The sequence below is a fragment of the Gasterosteus aculeatus genome, chromosome 3 (genome assembly GCF_964276395.1).
Source record: "Gasterosteus aculeatus chromosome 3, fGasAcu3.hap1.1, whole genome shotgun sequence".
Classification (NCBI taxonomy): domain Eukaryota; kingdom Metazoa; phylum Chordata; class Actinopteri; order Perciformes; family Gasterosteidae; genus Gasterosteus; species Gasterosteus aculeatus.
This window is the reverse complement of record NC_135690.1, coordinates 1,988,318-2,009,685: the sequence shown is the minus strand read 5'-3', so window position 1 is coordinate 2,009,685 and position 21,368 is coordinate 1,988,318. Positions and strand designations below refer to the sequence as shown.

Here is a 21,368-nt window from a genome sequence, read left to right as displayed (position 1 = left end):
CCCACACAGACACCCTGGTCTCTCCCTGTTATTATATCATCAAACTGACATTGTGTTCAGCCGGGAAACTGGCCGAGGTCAGTGAGAAGGGAGAACGGATTGCCCTTGAGCTGCAATAAAAACGGCCGTTTTCACAACTATAACACATAGTAATGAAAGCTTCATTTCCATATTCTTTAGTGCTGACCAGTCAAGTGCCTCTTCTTTTCAGTTAGAGTGGATTTAATGTCGCCGTTTATGGTTCCATGCTCGGATATACTGCCGTTATGTGTGCGGAGGCAGTGGTTAGCGCCATCGGCTATGACCTAATCCATGGAAAGAGGACTGAAGGACGAGTGTTCTCACACTGCAGCCACCAACTAACACGAGTTACTTTATTTAGGGAAAATACATTTTAAAAACGGTTCAACTGCAAATGGTTAAGATATAGAAACGATATGAATGGTGACAGGACAAAACAAAGCTGCGCAGATATTCAAGAGTCTAAAAGACATTTGAAGAGACGACACATTCAAAACGGTGGTAGTATCCAAAGTGTTCAGGGGTCTGCCGGGGGAACCGAGCTGGTAGACGAACGCGATGGCTTTCATTTGGTGATTCCACATCCCTTCAAGCTCTTATCTATAATTTAATATTCATTTATTCATTTTCATTATTGACAGACCAGTATACAGTTGCAATCTAAATTATTCAACCCCCCTATTGCACATTAGGTTTATTTGCAAAATATACAATTTCTCAGTTGTTTGCAAAAACAAATTACACAAGAATTGTAATAAAGAAACTAATATTACAAAGGTTTTATCCAAATTCAACACAAAATGCTACTTTTAATGACTTTAATGAATTTACTGCAGTCTCAAAATGATTCAACCCCTTCGTGACATCATCTTCAGTGCTTAGTAGAGCAGCCTTTGAAATGATTCAGCTCCCTGTATCAAGCACAACGGGTGCAACTAATCAAGGTTACTAATTAGTTCACGTGTGCTTGAGATAGAACACATAAACACCTGGTCTGGCTCCGGGTTTGTTCAGAGTGACGTTTTATTGCATGTTAGAAATATGTCTAAGTCAAAAGAATTGTCCAAAAAGTTCAGAGAAGAGATCATTGCCTTGCACAAACAAGGAAAAGGATGCAAACGCAATGAATGTCCCTAGAAATACAGTTGGAAGCATAGTTGGCAAGTTGAAAGTTGAAGGTGGCTACGCTACCTGGACGTGGCAGAAAGAGGAAGCTATCAGCGGCTGCCACCAGATTCCTGAGGAGGCAACTGGTCAAAAACCCTCGAGTGACTGCAAAACACCTGCAGCAAGACTTGGTGGCAGCAGGCGCTGAGGTTTCAGTTGGCACAGTAAGGCGCATACTAAACACTGAAGGGTTCCATGCCCGGACTCCAAGACGCACACCACTACTGACCCAACAGCACAAGAAAAGTGCTGAAAGTGTTTTGGAATTCTGTTCTGTGGAGCGATGAGACAAAACTGGAACTATTCGGGCCTATGGATCAGCGCTATGTCTGGAGGAAGAAGAATGAAGCATATGCTGCCTACAGTGAAGCATGGCGGTGGCTCAGTGATGCTCTGGAAACCTGCAGCGTGTGGAGGCCACGATGGACTCAGTCAAATATCAGGAAATCTTAGGAAAAAACGGCTTGCCGTCTGTGATGAAGCTGAAACTTGGGCGTCATTGGACCCTCCAACAGGACAATGATCCCAAGCACACGTCAAAGTCCACCAAGGCTTAGATTCAGAAGAAGAAATGGAAGATTCTAGAGTGGCCGTCACAGAACCCCATCAAAAATCTCTGGTGGGATTTGAAGAAGCCGGTTACAAAACACACACCAAAGAATATTACTGAACTGGAGGCCGTTGCCCACGAGGAATGGGCTCAGATTCCTCAGGAACGCTGTCAGAAGCTGCTGTCTGGCTATGCATCACGTTTGCAGCAGGTCATAACAGCAAAAGGCTGCTCTACCAAGTACTGAAGATGCTCGGCATGAAGTCATCACTTTGAGACTTTACTGCAGTAAATTCATTAAAGTCATTAAAAGTAGCATTTTGTGTTGAATTTGGATAAAACCTTTTGTAATATTAGTTTCATTAAACTACTTAAACAATTCTTGTGTAATTTGTTTATTGCAAACAGCTGAGAAATTGTATATTCTGCCAATAAACCGAATGTGCAATGGGGGGTTGAATAATTTTGATTGCAACTGTATATGAACCACAAAACAATGTTGGGAGCCACTGTGTTTTTCTGGTGCTTGAGTGATGAGCTGCTGCGGTTCTCTTTACCAACAAAGCTTTTGTGGCACATTTTGCAGAGAATAGTAATCTGTTCCAAATGGAAACCACTTAATGGATGATAGACCTGCAGTTATTTTTTCTTTTTTTTTTAGATTAAATATTTTCTGTTCTGCAACTACAAACTAAAATGAATGGGTGCAAAATAATAATAGTGACATATTCCGTTATCGTAAACCTTTTTTTAGGGTCAACAAATATTCTTTGGCTCAGAATGTGCTAGAAACGGGTTTCTTTGTGTAAAAACAAAACAGTTTGGGAAGTTTGTCAGTGTCGAAAACTTCATCATTACAAGCTGACAGCGCTGAATAGAAATAGAACGGCAGTCTGAAAATGAGGGAAGTGATTGTATTAGTTGTCTTGCACAACCTTTCCTTCCTTAACATCCTTCGGCTACTGTGAAACCAGACGGATGTGCCTTTTTTTGTGTGCAAAGGACACATAATTAAATATGCTTCTGCCGCACTCTGATGAAATCAGGCAATTAATGAGAAGTCTTTTTAACAGAAGACCTTTTGACCCGTAAATACCAAAATGAAACTCCATTTAGCTGCTTCAGCTTCGTGGAACTAGTCCGGGGCAATCTGGGATAATTGAAAGGAATGTAGCAGTTATTAATGGTAAAAGTATAACTGTACAAGCACTAGACCAACAGACTGACGCGTCCGTCCTCTGAGACTAGCGTGTTCCCTGTTGGCATGTTATCTATGATCTGGCACCCCGAGGAGAAGCTCTCACAGAAGCAGAGAGCAGCTTGTGATGCTCCACACCCCGGGGTTACATTAACCTGCTTTCCTGCACTGAGAGGACGCGGTGCTGTGCGGGGTAGAAGAAAGACGAGGGGCCGAGTGCAACCTAGAAGGCCCTGAAAAGTAAAAAAAAAGACCCCAGAGAAAGAAGTACTAGTACTCTAGACCAGTACTCATCAAGAACAGTGAGGGGGGGGTTATCGCTGATTCAGCTGCAATGGAAATGGGTCAGATGAAATGTTGTACTCGCTGAACCAGATATGCTTGGACGTCCTAGATGTCGTGGATTTTATTATATGGAAAGAGCCGATATAAATCGAGACGCTGACCCGCGATGCCTCACTAAAATACTGCCTTTCAGTTTATAGCTCACTGCATATAGAATATACCTTCTCCTGTATGGTCTGTGTGGCGTTAACATACAATAAGGGGCTTTGCCTCCTCCGCACACCAATGATTAATGTATACCAGCAGAAAGAAAGCCAACCTTTTTATCCCGTTATGGTAAAGCGGGATCCCTTCTCTGCCCTGTGGGGCAGCGCTTAACACCGTTTGCACTCAACAGATGTGCAAACGGTGTTGGATGTAAAATCCGCTTATTACAGTGAGCTTAGTCTAATGGTTTACACAGCGTTCTTGTGTTATGATCCAATATGTGTCAGATGCAAAGTAAGATGTTATGATGTGGTTATAATACAATGACATAACCCCCCCCCCCCCGTGTTGTTCTTTAATTTCTCTATTCAAAAAGTTAGCAAATCAGTCTTCTCAAGGTCCTGAAATATTCATGTCATGGTTTCCTTGGTTCATCTGCACCAACACATTAACTCCGAAACTGGCCCATGAAGAAACATGACTCATTTACACATTTTCTAATGAATATAATTATTTTCTTCCTAATGAGATTTTGGGGAGGGGAAACTGATATCATAACAGTGAGATTGCTGTTTTGTCTTTGAATCAGAGCGACGCGAGAAACAATTAGCGAGTCATTCCAGGGAGGGAGCATCTTTCAGAGGATACCGCAATGAATCGGATAGACCTTTTTTGAAGTCTGGGGTTGAAATGAGAAAACTGGAGATCTACTGGCACGCTTCTACAAGAAAGCCTGCGCTGCTGGTATTGGAAACATCTTGTCTCTCCATAAAAAATAAAAAAAGATACAGCAATTGAAAGCACGAGGAAGCTACGACCCTCTATCGATTGTGACGAGGATGAAAAGGGTGAAACAGCCTTCACAAAACAGAACAGATTACCAGGTTGCAGCAGAATATCAGCCTGCAGCCCATAAAATGCAGCTGAAATATATTTACAAGGAGTTGAAATGAGGCAGAAGCAAAACTGACCCTCCCTGAATTTCCCAATAAACCTACGGATTAATAAGTATTTGGTTCAGAAGAGAAACTACCTTCATCTTAACTCTTACCGAGCCAGAATTCGTCCTCCAGGTTCCCGAAGCCGACCCGATAGTCGCTCCACTTCCTGGAGAAGTCTGTGAGGCCGTTCTGACGACGCTGAAATACCTGCGCACCAAAACACGACGACGTCTCAAGATCATGAAGATACAACGCAGATATTGACTAAAATAGCTGAGAAAATTCTAAATTCTCAGAACAGACACAGTTACAATCATGAGAAATGTGCTGGTTAAAGAAAGCGTCATCCCAACAGTGACTTACAATCCAGCCTCCTTCGTCCGTGGTCATGTCACAATACACCTGCACACCCTGGCTGGCGTCTCTGTTGATGTAAATGGTGTAGACGCCGCTCAGCGCCTCTCCGTTCAGCAGGTGCTGGGCACAATTCTGAGGTGTTGCAAACAGACGGCTCCCTGGGGAGGTGGAGAAGGACCAGTCATGATCTGTTCTTTTGTTTTTTTTGCCCTTAGATTGATGCAAATACTTCCGTTCGGGGAGATTTCTGTGAAATGCGTGGATACAGTTTGAAATGATGTGGTGTCGGGTGACAGGTGTGTTGAACTGCAGCACTTTATATTATAATGCAAAGACGCATATGTGTGACGTAAAATGGGACCCATCAGCTTTCAATTATAGAAGATAGAAACTACCTCAACTCTTGAATCAAGTTCAACTCAGCATTTCATCGGGGGGAGGGGGGGGTACACAGCTATGGGAATCCAAGACAACACTGGATAGCGTCTTCTAATAGAATTCAGAGGCCACCTCTCCCACAAGCCCCTTGATTGTCAGAAAATTCCTTTTTTTGATCTTCCTCCCAGTAGTTTCCCCTCGTAAAGAACGATTGGTCCGCAGGTTCACTTCCTGCATCCTGCTTCCTGCTTTGGCCGCTTCATGTGGCGTTGAGGCTGATCCATGTGGGCACATTTCCCCGCTGATTCTTGTGTTTATACAATCCTTTGCAATGTTTTATAGATGAGATCCGAGGTGATTAGCGTCTTCGCGGCGCTCCCTAACCCTTGTGTGAGTGACGTATCCGCCATCTAATTACACACTTGAGATTAGAGCACCTTGTGTACCTCAAGGATTGTGGACAGCCGCCCCGCAGCAGTCTGCCTCAACACGCTACGGGGACGGGGGATGGAAAGTGTGCTTGACTTTGAGGGCCCATTATTGTGCACAACTTTGTTTTGTTGTCAGTAATGTGAATGTGAAGCAAAGAGGGGGGGGGGGGGGGGGGACTAACCCTTTAAGAATCTCTTTCCAAACACAAATGAAAGGATCCAAATGCGTCGTGCGTGCCGTACCTGTGGTGAAGGTGGTGGAGACCACCGCGCTGGTGTCCAGTCCCCTGGCAGCCTGCAGGTTGACGGTGTACTCCGCGGTCTCCGCCAGCCCCTCCAGTCGAATCCACGTGTCCTCCGCATCCAGGATCAGCTCCTAGTGCGCACGCACACCGACAAATTCACACCCATGCCTCTTAAAAGAGTCAATATGAACAAATTGCTCTTATAAATTTACATTTTTTAAATTTAATTTAATGTGTAACCAGGATGAACCTCAGGGGGGGAAAACGAATTATCGCTGATAAAATAGAGTGAGCTTGTGAGTTTTCAAAAGACCTGCGGCAACACAGAAACCTTCAAGCTATTGTTGCTCAGGAAAACCACGTCGCACAACAACACATCACACTGGCAACAAGTGGGGTGGATGTAGAGGGGCTGGAAAAATGACATGACCTTCATCTTAAAACTGCAATGATGAAGTTGTAGAGTAAAAAATATACCTCTACACATTTCGAGGACAATTTTGCAAATAATAACACTGCACAAAAAATGCTGCACAGTTTATTCATTTAAAGCGGTTTCTTCACTAATAATAATTGAATAGATCTTCAGTTCAGTTAAAGCAATATTATTTAATTATGTTTAGTGTTTGGTTTATTTGGTTTGGTTTATTTGAACTGATGTGCGTTTGTGCCGTGAGAATAGTGGTGTTTTGTACTGCTGTGTGTTTGGCATGACACAGAAATAAAAAGGACCTCAGCAGTGAGTTTCTCTTTCCAAGTAGGGCCGCCTACGTTGTCGCATGTGCAAATGAACTGAGCCATCGGAAATACACGGCAAGTGTGGCCGACTCGTCAGGGGATGCGAGATACAATACTCTTATCCGACAGCCAAGCCGTGAAGTTGCTAAGCAAACAGGAAACAAACATTTCTGTTTGTGGTTGCAAAGTCACAGCCACTCCCCTCGGTTTATTTTAAATTTGCGGTTCACTGACCCGGTCTCAGGAAGCCGAGACGTGTGACTGAGTATTTTCTGTGACCTCAGTCTTTGGATGAGACATAAATCCACAGAAGATCAATTCGTCAAATAGGAACTTGCCTATTTGTGTGTTTTGGTGCATGTGTGTGTTACACCTGAAATTGCATAGACATTCAAATGAGAAAGTGAAAATGAAATATTCAGCGTGTACAAAACACACATTTCTAGGCAATGTATTTATGTGAATTAAGTGTGGCTGCAGCTGGTAAACTGCGTCTCTCTGTCTCAGAGGACCTCACATATTCCCACCAGGTTTTCAGGGTCAAGACGAGGATCCATATTGCAAAAGTGAAAGGACCCTGTTTTATAATGCATATCTTCATACGCTTGCTAGTGATCGGGTGTGAGTGGCAGGATGTTTGCTGGAGGTGCATTTATCCGTCTGAGCATTGAATGGAGACACCTTTATTGCTCCAGGCACGGACATAACTAACCGTGATGGATGCATTCACAAACTGGTAAGTAAATGTTACTCAGATAGGAAATTCATCTTGGAGCTAATGTGTGTAATTTACAAAAGTCTATTATCTCTGTAAGAGGGGAAGCTGGCTGAACATCTGTGAGGATCGCCCATATGTGGATAGATTAGAGCCGAGTTAACTACATATTGTCGCCGACGACAGACCTCAAGTGAGCAAAACCAGCGGAAAATGAGTACCTCAATCTTCCACCACCAGCAATCATATTTGCTCTGAGCAATAATGAGGGATATGACTAATTACTTCTGCAGCAACATTATTCAAATATGCACACGTTGAGGCAGCTCACAGTAATGAGATTTGGAGATTTGGATCCAAAGGAACACGATCAAAGAGAAATTAATTGTATTTCCAATTCCAACTGGATTTGCGAGATCCTCCAGATTTCAAGGCATTCAATTCGAACGAAACTACTGTGTGCAATTGTTAGCGAAAGAACTTAATTAAAAGCAGTGACATGGAATCTCAATCAATTTTGTGTTCAAAAATGTTTGAAACTCATAGTTCATATTTTTGAATATAAATTGTTGTACATATATTATGAGAAGAAAACGTATCTTAGAAACCGTTGTTTGGAGCTGTGAGCCAACAGTACTCGTGCAGAGCACAAAGCCCAAATCTAAAGGGACTGATATTACATGTCTGGTTAACTCTTCATGCTTCGCCATGTGCTTCATTTGATGCAGTTTGTTTGGTCGCTCAGTGACCAAAGACATCTGTCCTTGTTTGTTAGATTTAAGCTAAATGCATTTTTTGAAGTTGGAGCGACAAAAGCGAATGAGTGTGGATGTGTAAAGCCCGTGGCTCTTCTTTGTGTCAAACGCTGCACAGAGTTACTGCTCATATGGTGTGAAATGAAGCCTTTGGATTAGCTGTGTGTTGTTGTAATTGCTAAAAAGGTCCAAATGAAACCAAACAGCATCAAATGCAAATATTCTCCCTGTTGCGCACAGATTGAAATTCTGCAGTTATGCAGATACGTATGCTGAAGGAGAGAAAAACATTTCTGTTTCACTTAACATCCACATTTATGCAGCGTCCTAGAAATGTTATATAAATGATTTAATGTTACTGTGTTTGCACTTGGATCAATTGAAATGAAAAGGGGACGATTGGACACATAACTGTTGTATTCATTGTGCATGAGTGACACCCAATGGTCAACCACACTGCAGGTTGTGTGTGTGTGGGACACATGAGGTCCAGCATCACAGCGTACAGATGTGTGCGTGTTTTTAGACTGTTCCTTTATCACATCGTGACTCGATACTAATGGGTACAGTCTGTGTGCATCGATGAAGTCTTTTGCAATGCATCATGGGAAATGGTGGAAAAAGGCATGATGCGTGCCTTATTGCCGCAGCTCAGTCACATCAAAAAGTAGAATATAAAAAGCAATGTCTCTGCTGAGACACATTATGTAAAACCTCTATCAGACAGGCAGTTTCATTGCGCACTTCCCGTGTGTGTGTGTGTTTAAATCTTTGGGTTTGCGTGTCCCAAAATGCTTGTGCGCTCCATATTAAGGGATCACTTGATTGAACGGGAACACATTGAAAGCGTTTGTCATAGAGTTGTGTTTCCGTATTCATTTTCTCTATCACAATGAACATTTTCTTTTTGCAGACATCAAGAAGACGTTTCAGTATCTGCCTCCATATCTGCACAATTCAGGTCTGTGGAAAAGTGCATCTTATCTCCTTGGCACATGTTTGTTAGCATGAATTTTCAGCAGGATCTGGGAAGATGGAGATAAGGAAACACATTTTGGCTGCAGAAACAACTGTGATAATGGAATTACCGTACACACACACACACACACACACACACACATGCATATATATAGATGTATTTAGCCGTGTGGGCTGCATACCTTCCGGCTGCCGTCGGTAGACCTGTAGGTTAGCATGTAGTTGTCGATTTCTGCGATGGGCGGTTGCCAGGAGATGAGAGCGCTGCGGTGATTCACTTCACTGGCCGTCAGGTTCAGGGGCGAGTCCATGGCTGCCAGACAGAGACACAAATATAAACTTTAGAAGAAAGGTACGTGTACGGAGGTCCTTCGCTCAGAATTGCAACAGGATCATTGTTATTTATAGTCTTTGTTTTTTAGCTTTTTACATTAATGTGGTCGTTTTTAAATCCCCGCGTCAGTAATCCTTGAGGCCTGAGTGAGAGGAGCAGTGGGACACTTATCCATGTTTAGTCACAGTGAATTACAGCCTCAAAAGCGTTCGAGCCCTTGATCAGCAAGACCACACAGGTTTTGCTGCACATTACATCACGCCATCCAAGTCCTGCACGACTTTAAACAAGCCTTGATTATAGTTCCTGCCTTGATACTTTAAACAGCAGCATCAGGACGGCAGTTTCCACACCTTACATCACCCTTTTTTGAGTCAATATCTGATCCTCTGACACGGTAGCAGAAGCGTTGACACGATGTAACCTCATTTCAGTGCATAATAGAAAACAGATGACCTTCTATTTGGAAAATCAGTTTCCTTGAGTTACATCATGACTCGGGGGCATCGTCAGGTAGTGACCCACAGCCCTCTGAGGAGAGGAGGCAGAAGTCCCGCCTCTGAACTTGTTTTCTCTTTCGTCTGTGGTGAAACTGACGCTGGCGTGGACTTTTACCTTCACATCTGGACTTTAACTTTTAGTTAAACTTCCAACGCAAAATTGAATGAAAAGACCTTAGAGGTGTTCCCTGCATACACACAAACCATACACACTCCTTTTAAATCATATAAGAAGATCATTGACAGCTCAGTAATTAGGCATCACCCCCCGTGATAACCTCCTGATAAAAAGGGGCGGGGCTTATCTTGTAGAGAGTGACAGGCAGATCCACGGTGTGTTTGACGGGGATTTAGAGAGAAAGTAGCAGAGCGAGCAGGAGGGAAAAACGAGGGCTAGAGGATGAAGGATGCAGGTTGCCCACGACGACGCCCCAGTCTCCTCCTTTCATGCACCTTTGCGTCTTTATTGCCCGAGTGTGCATCTCATTTCTGCTTTTCCACGTCCTCCTCTTTTGTCTGATCCGTCCTATTCCCACATCAACCTTGGCATCTTCCTCTCAGCCACCCTCCTCCTTATCTCTATTGGTGCTTGTGTTTTTCGCTCTCCGGCCTCCCCATTCTTTTGTCCCCAACCTTCTTCCTTCTTATCTGACAGGCTGCCATTTTTAACTCAACGTGCCGAGAGAACGAGCCGAATTTATCTTTTTTGTTCTCGTCTCCCCTCCTTGATGAACGCTGTTTCCGCGTGCGGGTAGACGAGAGAAGGAGGAGGCGTCTTTCCCTACGTTCACCAATTAAATCGGTCTCCTTGTCTCGTTCTCAATCGCGCACTCCCACCAATTAAACCTTTGCATGGAGAGTGATCGAGTAGGTGAGCGGGGGGTCCGCTGGGTTCCTGGCAGCTCTGAAGCTCTGCAGTCTTCAGACGTTGCGCTTTGAACAATGGGATTGAGATGAATAGGTTTGGCTTCATCTCGTGTCTCATTAACACACAGTGCAAGCAATACAAAAGGGAAAACACACACACACACACACGCGTGCGGCGCAGCAGATGGGAAGGGCGGCGTGGCCAGCAGTCATTTGTTGTAGGCAGATAAGAGAGAGGGACATTTTCTTTTCACGTCTTACTTTTCACATATGCCGATTAGTGAGTGAATGATGTGTGGGTGACTTCTCCTAATAGGCAAATATACATTTACTTTTACTGAATTAAACATGTGGTTCTTAGAATGCTTTTACAGATGGTATTATGCATTCATAGTTAAAATACTACATTTAAAATACCAGAAACATTTTGAATATAGAACCATAGTTTACTTCAAATCAAAATAGTTACCTCAGTTCTCAAAAGTACATTAAACAGCCAAACCAATATATCCCATAATGTTGTCCCTCTCGGTACTATATCAACAGCTATTTGCTGAGTGAAGCTGCCCGCAGCGAGGATCTCTGCCGGTTCGAGAACTCGCCGAGCACTTTCTAGCAAGTGGGCTGCGCATCATCTGAGGGGCTGCGGCCTACGGGCTTATTGGGACACTCGTAGCAAAATCCCCTATTTTCCGGTCTTATAGATTGAATATGAGCTGAGACCTCAGACGGCGGACAGACACCGAGCAGCAGACATGGGGAGACGCTAACGGAGCCACAGCTGAGACAGTTGACCAAACCCATCAATGGTCTCATCTTCCTTTATTGTTCACAATGGGCCGTTTTCCACTGGACGCGCAGCAGCTCGAGGAGACGAGCTGTGTGAGCGGAGCTGGAACCGGCTTTACACTTTCAATTAGGAAGTTTAATTAACCGCGCTGTGATGTTGGGGTGGACTGAGGCGTCCCTTGGGCAGACGTGTCAGCATCATTCCCGCAAAAAGAAAGACTCCACTCTTTGGATCTGTAGACTCAATGAAAGTGGCGACGCTTTCAATCAAAACAGAGTTAATAGTTTAATATTTGCCCGAGAGTAGTACTTGATTAAACTCAGGGATTATTCCTCATTGTGGCCTTATTGAATTTCATTTCAATTATGCCAAAGAGCAGTTTTGAATTTTACAACACGAATGTGGTCCATCCTTGAGGAAAACTGTATATAAAAATATATATCTGAAAATGTAATGCTACATGTATAAAAGAAAGCGCACCGGTTCCTTCTGTGATATGGTATTAACATTCTCAATGAGCTCCTCCATATTTCCCTCTTCTTCAAGCTACTTGTGTCTTTTCTACCCTTCATATTTCCCCCTTAATGGAGCGCAAAGAATGAATTGCGTCCGTCTCACAAGAGGAGGAGAGCAAAAAGTCAAACACTCAACCGTTTTGCTTGATTCAATAAAAGCAAAGCGGATTCCTTGTGCTCTCTGTCCGCTCCGCGGTGCGTCCTACTTCGACTCCCTGAATCCCTTCCTGGAGCCAGAGTCCACCCAGGGTAGAGATGCGCGACGCTGCAGGCTGAGCATCTGTTTCCGAATTAGAATCACCAACGTTTGTTGATGCACAAGTCACTATGTGCATGTAGAGCACTGACACTGTTGTGGGTGCACAAAACTTTTCCTAGCCCCAATTATGTCTCTGCAGCCCTGCTCCTGTACCGTGCGTTGTCAGAGTTTGTCTCTGTTTCGAGCGCTTCGTCTCTGCTGCAGTGCAGGACAGGGAGCTCCGGTCCTCCTCGAGGGATATGAACTCCTCTGCCGCCCTTTTTTTCTGCAGGAACTCTAAAACAAAGTTTTGCCGGGCTGCAACTCAGCCGAACTGGGTGGAGCGGCGGATCAAGGTAGAGGTGGGTCACCCGAAGGTGAAGCGGGCAAAGGTTTAACGGAAAGTTTCCTAATCTAATCCTCACAGCTCGCGTCTTTGACCGCGTCAACGTCTCTTGCACGGTTTGACCCCTTCTGCGACAGCTGTTAAGCTCCAAGGATCAAAGACTACCGCAAAACGACCCAGAAGATGAATAATCCCGCAGCTCCTTTTGAATTGCTTTTTTTGGTCTCCTTCCTGGAGAAGCCATGGATCCATCTATCTATCGGGCAGGGTCACGTGAACTCTACAAGGACTGACGCACCACGCGCTACTGTTTCGCGAGTTGGATAGTTGGAGGAGAGAAAGCAATCAGGCATTTGAAGTGTGCAGTTGGATCAGCGTCCTGCTGTGAGGCAGCAGGGCACAGTGAGCCGAGACCAGCTGGGTGAAAGGTGCACGTACGCGTCTGGATGTTGGTGATGACGGTGCCGCTGGTGAGGGCTCCTTTGGTGGCGTAGAGGGCTACAGAGTAGGTGGTGCTTGGCTTGAGGTTGGACAGCTGGTGCTCCTGCTTGTTTCCCTCCACAAGGAAAGTATCAGCCGTCACTGAAAAACACACACGGTTTATGTGGTCATTTGTTTCCAGGTTAGTGTAGGCAGATTACATCCTATTGGGAGAGAAAAGTCACATCTGCATATCAAAGCCTGGACTCTTGGGCCAACTGATGGATTTCAGACCTAGTTATGCTTTTGGTGGAATGTGCCTTTAATGACAACTCTGCAAAAATGTTGCAAACTTTCCTTTATGTCGTTGGCTCCAAAAAATAGTGCAAGATTTCAAATTTAAAAGAAAAAACCTTTCATATAACAGCTGTTGCGTTGGTGGCTTCTAAACCTGATTTTGTCCTGTTAAGGGGTTTTAATTCAGTTACCGATACACCCTCACAATGGAGTTATTTTACTTTCCCTGTGTAATATTTACAGTGACAGTGATGTTGCTGAACAAGCCCTATTATGTCCTTGCTACACTGTGTGCACTACAGTTTGACTGATTGATGCCACTCATGGTTTGAAGTGTCGGTGGGTGTTCCTGGTTGTCAAATAAAATCTATTTTGTAATACCGCACAGTACTCGATAGAAATATGGGATTTATTGACCTTGAGTTAATACACCCACACTCCTGGTATTTGTCCACAACTTTATCCTGCTCCTGTAAAACCCGTCTGTGGCGGCTTTCTGAATATGTGTCCAGCACATAGATACGATCTCTGTATCTGATGGGGGTGTGACTGTGGGAGCCCAGTGATACAGATTCTCCTGGATAACTCGGCAGTGGGGTCATGTGGAATATTTCTCTCCATAACATTATAAATATAAAAGTCAGGAGGGGAAAAAAGACTTGAGTTAGTATATATAATATGCAAAGGCTGATTAACTGTCTGAATACTCACAGCGTTTAGCAAACAAAGCTCATTTGAACCTTGTTATAGTTTCATATTTCCTCCCTCTCCTTCTGTTGGTCGGGTATCTTTATCTGTGACCCACTGCAGGCTTGGTCCTCATCCACATGGTTCAGGGAGCAAATTATAAACTCACTCTCAGGGGCCAAGCAATATGGCTCTCTGTTATTTATCTGGATATTGCTGTCAGACGGTGAATACATGGGCTGCATGAGAAACGTATGCTTGTTTCAAGGCTTAGTAGTGCCAGGAGGCCTAACCGACACCTCTAAAAGCAAGACGGATGGATGGACGTTTGCTCTAAGCGTCTCATTGATCTCACTTCGTGTTGGAAAAAACCTTGATGGAACCTGACAGAAGACCACGCGCTCCACCTCAACGACCGACGGCTCTCTTGAACATTCAGACGACTCCATTGGTGGAGTAAACGTTGACTCAAACAGTGACTTTCGAACCGAAGGTTACAAAATGCTTGGCAAAACACGCGTGACGCATGTAGAGAACAGCATCAATAAAAAAAACAACTGATGTGTGAAAATGTGATTCATGTCCCTGGTAACTAACGTCAGCAGCAAGGCCGTACTGGTGATAAAAAAAAAAACGGTTATTGATGATTCAAACCAAACGCTTTACTTATTGTCATTATTGGCTTTTGTTGGTGGTCCAACTACTCATCCGTTCGTTATCCAATAAGCAGCAAACGCCTGTAGATGACTCACCCTGGTTGTACGTGAGGGTCAGCACGTAGTTGTCCACACTGGAAACAGGTGGATTCCACCTCAGCAGGGTTCCTTGAGGGGTGATGTTGAGCGCTGTCAGTTCAGCTGGCATGTCCATCGCTGCAACAGAGTAGAAATACAATATAACAATGGAAATCTTACATTCCAATACTTAACTTTCCCTCCGTGGAAACAGCATCTCGTTTCCCTGTTAACTTACCTGCAATTAATTTGTATGCAAACAATGGAGCTGCATTGTAGCTGGTTTCCTATGGAAATATTTCAGATTTGTTTTTTTGACCCAGTTAGAATTAGATAGAAGATAGAATTGCAAAAAAGAACCTATTGATTACACCCTGAACATTTTGAATGGACTACTAATTGAATTGGAAAACCATGATTCAATCCACATCTCAGTTGTACTTCCCGGACACAGGAGAGCTTTGCCTTCATTTGGATCACTGTTTCCTCAACTCTCAACACACAGAGAAACGATGCAGTCAAAAAGGCTGTAGAGAGGCTCAGATGTCCTCCTGAGTCCCCTGCTACCCCCCCCCCACCCCTCTTCCTGATTTCATTCTCAGACCGCTGGACATGCCACAATTGAGTTTGAATGTAATTATACCTTTAACCTCAGTGTTTCCACCCCAATTCCCCCTAAGGCGTGTTATTGCAGCGCGGGAGAGAGCGTGGCAGGAGCACACAGAACACTGCATGGGCCCCAACGCTCGGCCCAGATGAGGTAATTAATATCGCCCTGCCCTCTTCAGAATGGAAAAAAAAAAGAACCGTGCTCATTAGCACAACCGAGTGAGTCTGGGTCTTTCTTATCTGTACACTAGATGGACAAACCTGATTAAAATCATTACTTTAATTGCAAAAAGGTTTAAGTGAATTTAATGGAGGTTTGCCAAGTCAATTAGAACGGCAATGGAGATGGAGCCGCGGTGTCCAATAAAGCAAGAAATAAAAATAAACAGGTCATCCACTCTCATCGGTCCCAGTGATAATCCAATCATCGCTCTCCATCTCCTGATTGCACCGGCGAATACTGCGTCACGCTCACCCTCGGATCCGTGTCTGCGAGGAGAAAAGGTTTCTCTAGTATGGGGGAGGGGGGGGGGTTGTGCTACAGTCACATGCTGTTCTCTCTCCAGTCTCGGTACTTCTACAGTTGCTTTTGCAAATTTCCATGCCTGAGGGAATACATCCAACTTTCTACTAACTTTAAAAATGTCACATCGATGTTCTGCAGCGCAATCAGCTACAATTCATATTGGTATAAAATCAAGGTTATCCAGTCTAAACTTTTCATAAGTCTTTTCTTTAGTCATCTTATGTCTTATCGTATGTTTGGTTGGTAATTTCAAAGGGCTGTGTAATGAATGCACCGTCTGAGTCTACGGAGGAACAAGTGTTTCCTTTTACTTGAACTATTTCAATAATTTCATTTCCACGATTTACTTGATGAATCTTGTTTCGGTCACAGCGCATGCACAATGTTTATTTAAATCTACTCATTTTTGAGACTTGTTAATTATTTCGACAGCATTGATTCTATTGAATAAAGTCTCTTGGCAGACAGTGACTTTTCTCAGAATGTTCCTTATGCACACCTTTGTCTTCCACTGAGCATAAAGTCATTGCCAGACATTCCTTGGCCCAGCCTTGGGTACTTAAGTTCTCCTTGCTACGGCGGCTGAATCATGTCGACTCAAAAGCGACAGGGATGGATGCCGGAGAAGAGCTCGCTTGGTGTAAAACATGGCGGATGCACGAGGCCGCTGTTGATTGGTCATCATCCCGGTCAAATACATACATTGATCACAGCGAGTGATCTCGTGTCCGAGCGCGGGCCAAAGAAAGATATTCAGTGTATAGATCCCTCGACAAAAAGGTGCGTCTCTATCAGCACGAGTGACTTTCTGAAGCACGGCACATACATCATCACAGCATTGTATATTAACGCCTCGGGGTCCACGGCAAGGACGAATAAATACTGATTTGATGTGGTGTAGGTGAATTTAAAGCTGAAGGGCTTTTATAACTGGATTCATCAGATTTATGCTCTTGGCTGGAATGTGGCAGCTGTCATTACCTGTTTCTGAAATATCAATCACATTATATAATCGTTTCTGAGTAGAGTTCCCCCCCCGTGCGCGTTACACTATACATATTTGAGTGTGCAATAACAATTGTGATATTACAACTACACAATGTATATAGACGTTGTAATTTCATCCAGTTTCTTTGAGGTTCAGATGACGTGGACTATCTTTATGTAAGGGGTTCTTTATCTTTATATTAAGGATCTTGAGGGGGATTTTAGCACAGTAAAATAATAGCCTGTAGAAAAATAAAATCCTGGGACAAGTAACACTTTATTAGGTGTCCTGATACTTTTATTAATGAACACCATTATTACCCCTCCATTAAATCGACCTTCACTAGTCTATTTATTGTGAACCCTCCAAATTTCATCTTGGATTAGCAGTACCTGCTGTTTAAGCACGATAAAATATGTCTCCCTGCGTTTCTGTTTTTTTTATCCCTTCTGACAATAATTGATTGAGTCAAGTAAGTAGCAATTGCGGCATTATTCAAGTCATTATATACTTGGCCAAGCAGCGCCGGATTACTCTCCCAAATCCCCTGTTCATGTATTGTTGTTGAAAGCGGCGTTAAAAAGTCCCGGTTGGGCAATGTGCAGTGCGAGAAAAATGTTACGTTGCATCCTAACAAGCTTGACTTTGGAGCGAATGTTCTTTTCAGACTATAACTGCCCGGATGGCTCTGCTCAGTGCGTTTACACGGGGATTGTTCCAAAAAAAAGGACCGAAGGGAAAGAGCGAGACAAACGTGAGGTGAGAGACCGTTTTGCTTGCTGTCTTTTTCTCACCGCGTTGCTGGTGAATTGGGTCTCATTGGCATGCCAACGCGCCTCTCGCCTCCCTCCTGTCGCGCGCTCGCCGTGGCATTTTTTTGCCTTTTTGTCACACACAACGGAGCTGACTATGCACGGCACTGGCAGAGTGTGTTAATCTTTAGTTAGTGGGAGAACGGCGTCCCGTTCCAAACGGTGTTTACATGCATAACTTGTGATTTGGTGCTAGATGATGAGTCCGGGAGCTTAAGCTTTCCTACGTGTAACGACGAGTTGTGAAGTGAGCGACGCAGACGGAGGAGATTAAAGAAGATGAGAAGAAATGGAATAGAGAGGCAGAAAGGAGGAGGACAGAGAAGAGACGGTGTAACCCTACAGCGGGATGGAGGTGAGGCTTGAGTATAAAGAGATGGGAAGTAGAGAGATGAGAGTGAGATGGAGCTCGGAGTAAGTTACCAATTACTGGCTCCTGGAGTGGACAGTTTCATCTATTGCAGCAGTAAGGATTGCACCTCCTGCACTGTCAGCTTCGCCCTTAGATTACGTCTGTATCTGTGTGTGTGTGTGTGTGTGTGTGTTGCTCTTTCTAAACACACAGGGACTCACAATGCACAGCTACTCTTGTTGTGGGAAGATTGTGTTGTTCCGAGAGTCAAACAGATCAAAGGTGGATTCTTCATTCTTTTTGAATAAACATGTTGTCGCTGCCCCCGTCCCTCTCTCCAAACGGGAACCAACGGGCGATGACTACGTCCACTTATATTCTATCTATATATAATATAAATTGACATTTAAACTGCTGCTAAAGCTTTGACTGAACACCGAGGCAGCGGAAACGAACAAAACAAAAACCAAACTCCATATGGCCCGAATGATGCTTCCTCCCCACCTGTGAAGACGGAGGTGCTGACCACTTTGCTCTCCTGACTCGCTCGGACGGCGTTGAGGCTGATCTCGTACTCTGTGGCAGGAAACAAGCTGGACAAGGTGTAGTTGTTCACATCGCTGTCAATCACCACGCTGTCCACGCGGCCTGCAGGAGACATCAGACCTGATGATGGTACATTTCCTCCAGCTAAACGGCACACAGCACTGGCGAGGTCACAATCCAATGTGTGTTTGATTCGTATTCAAAACAGAATTTAAATTAAAAATACAATTATATTTCCCAGATGTGTTATCAATTAATGAGGTTCAACCTACTAAATATGCCGTGTTCATTTAGCCATAACGTTAGACTACAGAGTGCTGGCGTGTAAGTTAATGTAATAAACACCATGTTATCAGAAAAAAAAAAGACAGGCGTCAAAAAGAACATTTCAAATAATGGCTACGCCACCTCTGGCTGATTGGTAGGACAGCTTGTAATATTCAAATGGAGCCAGCGGTTTGATCCAAGAAATAGTCACCGCATCCTCCGTCACATCTGCCACGGTCATCTCTTTTGGCGGGTCCATGCCTGGAGGAGAGATCGTGTGTTAGCATTGAAACTAAATGACCCACGGCGGATAACATGGGAGAATTTAGTCTGATCCTGGGAGCACAACACGAAGGCCGGTCCAGGATTTTACATAGAAATCTGCAGGATCAGTGCTCTTGAATACCAAAATATCCAGGCAACCTTCTGCTTGTCCATTTTTAATCGACTCTTCATTACATTTTTATAAAAAGACCTGTCCTTGGCTTTTGAAGCACACGTATTCATAAATAAATAAACACCATCAAATGACACTCAAGTAGAAATATAGCTTGCAAAAGAAAGCAAGGGCGTCATTATTGAGACTGAGGTTTACTCAGAGGGGATCTGCGTTTGCTTTATGAGACCATGGAGCGACCGCGGACGGGTTAGTCCAAAAACAATTACAAACAATTACATCGGTGACGGGTCTTTAGCTGCTGGTGAGAGAAATAACGGGAAAAACTTAGACACGGGGATAGAAAAAGGCAAAAAAAGGTTGAGGGAGGTTAAAAGATCACTTCCATCTTTTGTTGTGGACGAGAGGTGAAACGGGCAGCGCTTGTACACCGACTGAGGGGCCATTTTATAACTGGCCTTGAACTCATTCAAATTCAACCTGGATGACATCCAGCAGTAGCATTTATATTGGTGCTGGTTATTTATACGCACATATCTAATAAACTTTGCCTTTTTATTTTCTCACCAAGCTTCCTGAGAACAGTTGCAGACTCGTTCTGGCAGAGATATGTGACACCGCAGAGCTGATCCTCCCGGAGGAACACAATTCAATTAGCACTTTGTGAAGATAATAAATAAACGCGGGATCCCGCGGGCATGAGCCACGTCGGCGCTCCTCTTTGAACCGAGCGGCTATCAGAGCCCGGGGAGGAAACCAGAACCACCTGATCCACCCGCGAAACAAAACCGAGCCGCGTAATATTTCAAAGGTAGGAAATGCAACGGTAAAAGCGTCCCCTAATTACACACAGGACGGCCGAGTGCGCTCGCATTCAAACACGCGACATCAAAGCACCTGCGCAGTCTGGAGACAGCCGGGGAAAATACTGTACATCTGCTTCACAATCCCGTCCAAGTCCGCCCCGCGAAATCTGCTCATCGCCCCGCGGGGTGAATGTGCAGAGAGCAGCTCAAAGCTGCCGCGGTGTTACGTGAACCCGGTCTAGCAATTGGAGGACAGCGTGCAGGATGCAAAGCTAATATCTTGGATCTCGTCCCTCCTCTGCATTTGTCTTCGGCCCTTTCTTTTGTTTTTCTTTTCTCATTGCTTCCCTTTCCACACGTGATTGACACACTCGTAATCCCCTGACACGAAGCCAATTAGCAGAATAAAAATAATAATACGTTAACAAAGAGAGAGAAAGGTGTGAGGGATCATTTCTGCACGGTTGGAGGAAAGTATTCTAATTAAAAGGCATTCAGAGAAACAATTATTCTCTCATGTAACTCAAAAAGGAGAATAATGAATTCAGTCGGATGGACAGAAAACAGTAGAAAGCATACGACTTCTTCTCTCACACTACTGTAACCATATGAGCTGAGCCTCCTTGCTCCTTCCCTGCTCGTCTCATTCCACATTCTTCTTCTGTGTTAGAAACTTAAACACCCCTCAGGGTTGTGATTGCCAATTAGTTTAGAATAAACAGAAAATAGCACAGTATCATTGTACACACTGGCAAGACACAAATTGAATCTGTGTGACAAACTGCAGTCATCTGATACCACAGTAGAATGGAACAAACAGGCACTTATGGTGCTTTGTCTGCTAAAGAAAAACCTCCAAAGCATATCTGTGTTTACAAAAGTCCTCCTGCTGTGGTTCGGTGCAAGTCAGATGCTAAAAAAACAAATATTACATTTAAAATCACTTTGTGTTTCCATTTCTTATGCCAATTGATATCTTTTTAGTTTCCTACTTCCCCACTTTCCCTTTCTCTGCTGTTTACAACCTCTGTTTTTTTCATCCGAAAATAGGATTCAAGGACATTCCAGTTCCTTCTGTCTCAATTAACCCCCAAAAATACACCACTGATTCATACATGCGCTGAACACAATTACAGCTCAGTTACAAAAATGTAATTAACTAATTGTTGTACCTTAAGTTGTTGACAGAAAAATTACCGTCTGCAGTTAAAGTCTTTTTGGAGGATTGGCTGCATATTTAGCCATGTGCAAAAGTAAATTGCTTATTTCGGCTTCAAGTGCTTGCGATGGACAAATTTGAACTATTGTCTGACAATTTTTTACTAAATAACCAAGCGATTTGCACATCAATTGACATGGCAGCCTTAAAAA

At 43.9% G+C, this 21,368-nt stretch overlaps 1 protein-coding gene across 8 annotated transcripts in view; it reads right to left on the bottom strand.

The window, feature by feature from the left end:
- tnr (tenascin R (restrictin, janusin)) overlaps positions 1–21,368 on the bottom strand; it is a 115,378-nt gene that overhangs the window by 6,774 nt on the left and 87,236 nt on the right. For all 8 annotated transcript variants that reach the window (XM_040170698.2, XM_078098633.1, XM_078098636.1 and 5 more), the window contains 8 exons: positions 18,936–19,055; positions 18,486–18,629; positions 14,713–14,832; positions 12,995–13,138; positions 9,149–9,279; positions 5,779–5,911; positions 4,733–4,884; positions 4,480–4,576 (listed from right to left, as the gene is read on the bottom strand). In XM_040170698.2, coding sequence (XP_040026632.2) covers positions 4,480–4,576; positions 4,733–4,884; positions 5,779–5,911; positions 9,149–9,279; positions 12,995–13,138; positions 14,713–14,832; positions 18,486–18,629; positions 18,936–19,055 — 1,041 coding nt within the window. The remainder of the gene's footprint in view (positions 1–4,479; positions 4,577–4,732; positions 4,885–5,778; positions 5,912–9,148; positions 9,280–12,994; positions 13,139–14,712; positions 14,833–18,485; positions 18,630–18,935; positions 19,056–21,368) is intronic.